General features: G+C 45.8%; 1 protein-coding gene across 1 annotated transcript; it reads left to right on the top strand.

Annotated features, from left to right (window-relative positions):
- Window positions 1–7,191: 7,191 nt before the first annotated feature.
- LOC306641951 (uncharacterized protein C1orf202) lies at window positions 7,192–7,590 on the top strand (the record flags this gene model as incomplete). The annotated part of the gene is made up of 1 exon (XM_079107282.1): window positions 7,192–7,590. The coding sequence occupies one exon, from the start codon at window positions 7,192–7,194 to the stop codon at window positions 7,588–7,590; it is 399 nt and encodes a 132-aa protein (XP_078963408.1).
- Between the last annotated feature and the right edge of the window lie 398 nt (window positions 7,591–7,988).

The raw sequence follows: 7,988 nt of genomic DNA, 5'->3' as shown, positions 1-7,988 counted from the left end.
CCATTGTCTCCTTTCCCCCACAACCTCCATTAAAGTCTATTAATTTCCAGTGTTTCATGCTTTATATAGGAGGGATTTTGAGAATGTCAGAGAGGAGTGGGGCAAAGAGAGAAGTGCATATAGAGAGAGGGATTAGGAGGAAAGGATTTGCATAAATCTTTAGATTTCTTTCTTTGGAAATGTGTTGAATTTCCACAGGCCATAGATTTTCCAGGGAATTTCAGATGAAGACCCTGCTGACATTAAGGTTAAACTACTGACATTTCAGTAATCTTGACATACTGATGAAAATGTCTACCTATGCAGTAAAAAGGAGGCAATCTGGTTCCCTCAAGACCACTAGAAAAACAAACAAACATTAAGGATATAGTTACCAATGCCCTTGGATACAGAATTTACTTTCCTAATAGGGTAATCAGGTCTTTTCTAGGACACATCAATTTAATCAACATTTTATCTCAAAATTTCTGAAGAAAACAGTCTTATAACAAAGAGCAATTATAAAATGTTCCCTTTGCAAAGTCTGTATACTCAATGAGGGCAATATCTGCAAAGAGAAGGGGCAAAAATCTGTTCTCTTTTGTTCCAGTTCCTTGCGCCTCTTCCGGCCCAGTTATCTGAGTAATGGCAGTAATGGCCCCTCTCACTTCATGCCTCTGCTTACAAATGTATCCCCGTTCACAAAAGAATGATGTCGCTGACCCCATCTTGCTGGGACCCAGCACCGACTGAATCTCTTAATCCTATGGCATGACTGTTGCTGCTCCACCTGTACCTGATAAAAGGGTTAGCAGGTGCCTGAGACAGGGACAGGGATGGGCCGCAGAGGTGGGAAGGCTGTCTCAAGGACCAGATCTCATTGGCGCTGTGCTTTCTCCCACGGAGCCTACTGATCTTTCACCATTCAGACCACAAAAAGCCAGAAGCCATCTGTTTTCTTCTGTCACATATCTCTGGATTCCAAGTTTCCTGGGAGAGTTTCCAGGAGTTTCAGATCATGGAACTTGTCATTAGCTCCAGGCACTGCTGAGACTCAAGAGACCCTAAATGGACTGGGGACTGTTTGGGACAGAAGATGGGAGCAGGCAAAAATGGAGAGGATTCCATAGCCACAGCGACCACCATCTGTCCAGCATTTGCCTTGTGCCAGACACTGTCTTAAACCCTTATGTGCCTGGTCTCATTTGCTCCTCACTACAATACTGCCATAAGTGTGGGAACAGCAATCCCATCCTCTGATGAAACAACTGAGGTTTACAGAGGTCCACGACTTACCCCGTCACTCATGAATTTAGAATCAGGTCAGTATGATCCTGAAACTTATGCTCTTAATTATACTATACTGCCTCTTTTTCTGAATTTGGGGGTGCCATAGGCAATGTCCAAATCTGCTGTCACTTACTTAAAATCCTGACAGGGGAATGGAGTTCCCACCACCACTATTTTATAGGGCAAGTTCTTCTCAACTTTGAAGACCCTAGGTCTCTGGTGCTATTTTGGGTTCTTGGGTTGGGACAAGATGGGCTGAGAAGTCTGCTTCTGCTAAGGGTTAGGGAATGTGGAGAGTTCTCCAACTGCTGGACAGCTTTTAGCACAGGAGATCTTCTAAGGGACTGCCCCAAAGTGCTTTCACATACTGTATCTCCCCATAATGTTGGCAGGATCATAAATAAAAAATATAGATATCCAGTTAAATTTGCATTTCAGGTGAATATAGCATATATATATATATAGTATAAGTATACTTATATATAAGTATAAGTATGTTGTCATGGTTTGAATATGGTCTATTCCCTTTGAAACTCCTATTGAAATTTGCCATTGTGTTGGTGTTGGGAGGTGGGGTTTTAAGAGGTGAGTAGGTCATTAAAAGGGATTAATACCTTTCTTGTGACTGTGTTACAACATGAGGCTTCCCCTTGCATTATCTGTCATTTGCAAGTGCCATTTGCCCTTCTGATTTCTTCCACGGGTTGAAGCAGCATGGGATCTCATCAGAAGCTGAGCAGATGCTTATGTCACACTCTTGAACTTCCTCAGAACCATAAGCAAAAATAAACCTTTATCCTTATCAATTTCCCAGTCTCGGGTAATCTATTAGGGCAACAGAAAATTGACCAAGATAAATGCCTATGAAATATTTGGGATATAGTTATAATAAAAATGTATTTATTGTTTATTTGACATTTAGATTCAACTGAGCATCCTGTATTTTATCTGGAAATCTTAGACCCAGGGTCCTCTAGGACTAGTCTGAGCAGCTGTGGGTGTTGACAGGTGTCTGAAAACTCAAATCTCAAAGCTAGGTCTCAGGCTGTCTGGGGTTGCCCAGAATATCACGGTTAGACTGGGGACACTGAGTGGCCTGCAAGCATCAGCAGATGTACAAGTCTGGCAGGAGGTGCAGAGAGTACCCACAGAAGGAGCTTTGGCTTGGAGAAACCTGAGCCCTGGGCCAAGGAAGTGCCTTCTGGTGTCTTGAGAATGGAGTGATCTAGGACTGAAAGAGGGTTTTGACTAGGAGGCAAATAAACTAGAAGGCAAATGCCAGTCAGCCAGTATATTCGTTTGCTAGGGCTGTCATAACAGAGGACCACAGAACAGGTGCCTTGAACAATTGACTTTTTGTTTTCTTATAGTCCTGGAGACTGAAATTCTGAGATCAATGTGTTGGCAGGGTTGGTTTCTCCTGAGACTCCACCTGGATTGTTGATGACTGCCCTCTTCTTGTGTCCTCATGTGTTGTTCCTCTATGTGTAAATGTGTCCTATCTCCTTTTCCTATAAAGACATCAGTCATATTGCATTAGGAACTACACTCTTGACCTCATTTTAACTTAATTACCTCTTTAAAGGTCCTGTCCCCAAACAAATTCACATTCTGAGATTCTGGGAGTTACTATGTTAACATATGAATTTGGGGAGAGGGAGGAGAAAGGGGGACACAATTCAGCCCATAACAGCCAGGGAAAGATTTGGGAAATATGTGCAGGAGGAGACCATATAGGCCACATAGGCCAGGCTTGAATTACTGCTGAATCTAAGTCTTGGTGAATACCCTGGATCCTTTAGGAAGACGGCAGGGTTGCAGTGCAAGATCATTTTCACTAGCTTCCTGCCTTTCTGGGAGGCTATTGTTCGAGTTTCCAATCATTTCTCAGATTCTGGCAATGTAAGAGACTTTCTGCCCTGCCATCCCCCAAACTGGGCATTAGCTGCTCAGCACAGGGTGTCCCACCATCTGTGTTGCAGTCATCTGGCCATCTTGCCCTATACAAGGACCACTGGGGTATGGCATCTTTGGCTACTCTTCCTTTCACTGTATTAGTTTTCTGTCTCTGTGACAAAATACGTGAGCTGAACAATTTACAAGGAGTCAAGGTTTTGTTTGGCTTACTTTTCCAGAGTTTTTAGTGCATGGTCACTTGGTCCTATTACTTTGGTTCTGTGGTAAAGGCAGGACATTAAGGCAGGGAGCTTAGAAAAGTCGTTCACCCCAGGGCCGCCTGGAGGCAGGGAGAGAGAGAAAGTGACCAGGGCCCCAATATCTCCTTTGAGGGCATGCCTTCAATGACCTAACTTCCTCCCACCAGGCCCCAGCTCTTAAAGGATCTACCACCTCCTAATTGTGCCACAGGCTGGTGACCAAAGCTTCAACACATGGGCCTGTCAAACCATAGCACTGTGTAACTAATCAGCTGTCTGAGCTAGGGCCTGTTGCTTTACCAGCTGAATCTGTCAGTCAAGCTTGGCCTTGTGCCTTGGAACACAGGAGGCTGGAAGCACAGACAGTCTGAATACAAGGAGGAGGAGTCCAGTGGAGAATCAAGGAAGGAGCAAAACATAAAGCACGACTTAAAGGGGAGTGGCGTGTAGGAGTCAGTTCCTGTGCAGTCACACTGAGGAGAGGACATGAGCAAAGGGTGGTTAATGTTTGCTCAGAGGTGATGGAAACTGAAAATGCTCCTGTGCCCAGAGATTGCGGGCAAAATAGGTCATCCTAAAAAACACCTCTTGAGAAAAAGCGTTATTTTGAGAAACAGTGGACACAGCAAAAGCTCTGAAAGTACGAGCACCCATTCTTAAAAGAAATTAATATCTACTGCTATATTTTGGATTTGGAGTGTCCCCTAGGAGCCCATGTGGTAAAGGCTTGGTTCCCAGTGTGGTGCTACTGGGAGGTGGTAGAACCTTCAAGAGGTGGGACCTAGTGGGAGGTCTTAGGTCATTGGGTGAGTCCTCAAAGTGGGCTGTGGGTCCCAGGCCTTTCCTCTCCTCTTTTGCTTTCTGATCATGAGGTGAACATTTTTACTCTGCTACATGTTCTTTGCCATGATGCACTGCCTTGTCCTGGGGCCAAAAGCAACAGGACCAACTGATTATGGTCTGAAATCTCCAAAACTGTGTGTAAAAGTTAACCTTTTCTCTTTATAAGTTTATTATTTCAGGCGTTTGTTATAGTAACAGAAAACTAACACATCTCAAAGGAAATCTCCATTTGTAAGGGTGTCAGCTTCTTAGTGCCAAGAAGAGAAGAATAACTGTTAATCACTAAACAGTCTTAGTAATGGAGAAGGGACTGACTTAAATCTGCATAACAAACATGACCCTTGTGTACTGTTCTTTCCCTGGTCACCTCTGCATTACTGATCTCAGGGGACAATAGTATTTAAGCCTGAACTCTAAGCTCCCTCTTAGAGATTTACTCATTTCTCTGGGCATCTCTCATGCACATGAAGTATATATGTTAATTAACTTCCTTTTGAGTTTTCTTGTTAATCTGTCTTTTGTTACAGGGATCCATCCCAACTAAGCACTATGAAGAGTAGAGGAAAGATTATTTTTTCCTGTCTTTCTTATAATTGGAAATGTAAAAAATTGCTAGAAATAAAAACTAGCTAGTTCCCCTACTTTTTTTCTTGCATCCAGAGGATACATACATAAACATGAAGCTGACCCCTAAATATTGACTGGACATCTTGGAGGATAGGTGTGCCAGAGGGTCACTATACTGGTAGGGTGAATAGTTGAAAGCTCAACAGACATGCACTTATTTAATATTGTGGGGTTCAAAGAATATGGGGTTAAATCATGTCTCCTTAATGGAAAGGAGAAATTGCTTCTTTCTACCCTTCTAGGTTCTTCTTTGACTGATCTTTAAATTAAATTGATGTAAGATAGATTAACAGGAAAAAGCAATTTTAATTACACATGTATTCATGAAAGTTCCATAAAAATGGGCAACTCTAGGAAGCATCATATGATTGAGATACATAGATCATTCTGAGCTATAGAAAAGAATAGGGGTGTGGATCTTCTGAGGGTGGTGATGGAGACAAATTATGGGGTGGGGGATGTGTGGTGAACCAAGGTTTCTCAGATAAGTTTCTCAGGTGATAAAAGATGTCTTGAGGATGCTCCCTTTCACATACGGATACCTTTATAAATGAAAATTTCCTTTGTAAATTTCTTATATAAAAAGAGAAATGTAGCTGGGCGAGGTGGCACATGGCTGTAATCCCAGTGGCTTGGGAGGCTGAGGCATGAGGATGGAAGTTCAAAGCCAGCCTCAGCAAAATCAAGAACTGAAGCAACTCGGTGAGACCCTGTCTTTAAATAAAATACAAAATAGGGCTGGGGATGTGTCTCAGTGGTTGAGTGCCCCTGAGTTCAATCCCTGGTACCAAAGAGGGAGAAAGAGAGAGAGAGAGAGAGAGAGAGAGAGAGAGAGAGAGAGAGAGAGGGATATTCTTTATTTTAAGCAATTGAGGGGAAGATAAAAAGCAGTTCCTGCATTGTCTGGTTTTCAGTTTCTTTTAGTATAAAATTATCAACAGGCTCAAGGGGTATATTTTGGGATGACATTCTGAATCTCATCATTAACTGACAAGTTATACTATCTCAGGTGAATGATATCACCTGTTGAGGTTTCAGTTTTTCCAATCAGCACAATGGGACTATTGCTTTACTCGGGAATCACCTCACTTGTGTTGTGAGGATTGTGTAATCATATGATCACTTTGCACTTGCTATTTGTTACACATATGCTATTACTTTGCACATATTATCTCATTTAATCCTCACATCAACTCTCTGAAGTAGGTTGTTATTTCAGTTTTACAGGTGAATAACTTGAGGCACTGAGAGTTTGAGTGACCTGTCCAAAGTTAAATCTAGTAACTGTTGGAGCCAGAATTCAAGCTCAGCAAGACTCAAGTCAGGGCCTGCTCACTTGTCAGTAGGCTACAAAAGCAAGGAGAAACATTAGGCAAAATGGTAAGTAGGATAGTTAGCACATAATGAGCATGACACATAGGAACTATTATTATTTTAACTTTGAACTTGAGAAAATCGTCACGTGCAAAAAAAGGTACACTGGCCAGGTGTAGCTCAGTGGTTGAACTGGTGATTAGCATGCACGAGGCCCTGGGTTGAAAAAAAAATAGTATATAAAGAAGCAAGAAAAAAAGGAGTCTCCCCCCCCCCCCTTCTTCTTAGTATTAGTGCTTTTCAAAATTTCCACAAAATCTTACACTTGTAATTAATAAAAAAAAAAAAATCGAATGAAAAATCACAATCCTAGAAGGAAGTGATCTGGGGTGGGTGAGACCAGATGAAGAAAATCCGGTTTGGGGATTTAGCCTGAAATTCTACTTCCTTGTTAGCAAACGAACGACAGAATATCTGAATATATATAAATCTCTGGCAGTACAAGCCTGGGCCTGAAATTCAAGGCTTGAAGAAGTGGCTCTTGCAGCCACCTCCGCGGTCCATGCTTAGTACATTAGCAAAGGACAGGTCGGACCTAGGCAGGTCAAGACCCTTCTGCCTGCCTAGCCAGGTCTGAAAATCACTTGGCAGTGAACTCGGCCCACTTACACGTGGCCCGGGGCATTATTTGGGTGTCTGGATTCTGGTGACTCCTTCGGTGGCTGAGGGTGGGGTGGGTCTCAGGCCTGGACCCTGATTGGCCTCTGCAGGGTGGGCATTGTGGGGTCACCGGTCCAGTCTCCTTGGCAACCTAAACCTGAGGGGGCGGCCGCAGGGCACATCCCGCGGGGAGGCCTCGGAAGAGGACGCGAAGGGCCTTTCGCGCCCTGAGGCCGACGCAGAGTTGCCCAGCACGTCGGCTCCCGAGACTTGGGCCCTGGCCGCTCGTCCAGCGCGCTCCGCGGAGAGGTCCGGGCCAGGCATGGCGGACGAGGGTCCCGGCGGCTCTCTGCGCGGCGGCCTGCAGCACGCGCTGCTGCAGAAGATAGTGCGCCCGAAGCGGGGCGGCCCGCAGCGCGGCGAGCCCGAGGCGGTGGGGCGGCGCGCGTCCTCCAGCGACGGCGGCGCCTGCTCCGGCTGCTGGTGCTGGCGGCGGCTTTTCCGGAGGGCAGTGACCCGCGGCCCGCGCAGGAAGAAGAGCAAGTACGCGCGGCCCGGCAAGGCGGCCCCGGAGCGCGGCCTGTGGGGCCACCCGAGCCTGCAGAGGCTGCTCCAGAGGCTGGCGACGTGGAGGCGGCGCTACCTGAGGCGCGGGGAGCGGCCCGAGCGGCTGGAGGAGATCCCGCTGCTGGTGCTGGACCGTGCGCAGAACCGCGACTAGGCCGCGGCCGGCCGCAGACCTGAGAGTTGGTTTTGTTTTGTAAGCAAAGGCATGAGATGAAAATAAACCAAACACGGTATGAACGAAAGAACATGGATCATTGGGGAATGTGCCCGAGGAGCCCAGGGTGTCGCGTGGGTCTGGGGTGAGATGAACTGGCTTGTCCCCATCACCCCCATCTTTCCATGCAGTTGCCCCAGGCCGTGGGCGCCCCCAGGACTCTCCTGCTGCACCTTCTGGGGCAGTGGCTGCCAGACGCGACAGAGCCCAATGAACAGGCCCGATTCTTTCCAGACACTCCAGGGAAGAGGGTGGGAGCAGTATTTTTCAGTCTGTGCAATGTCCTCAGGACTTGTTTTTCTTTTTACCACAGGATGCTGAGTTCTCAGCCCATATCT

This window comes from Sciurus vulgaris (genome assembly GCF_902686455.1).
Source record: "Sciurus vulgaris genome assembly, chromosome: 12".
NCBI classification, from domain to species: domain Eukaryota; kingdom Metazoa; phylum Chordata; class Mammalia; order Rodentia; family Sciuridae; genus Sciurus; species Sciurus vulgaris.
The sequence above is the reverse complement of the archived record's forward strand: the minus strand, read 5'-3'. Positions and strand labels throughout refer to the sequence as shown.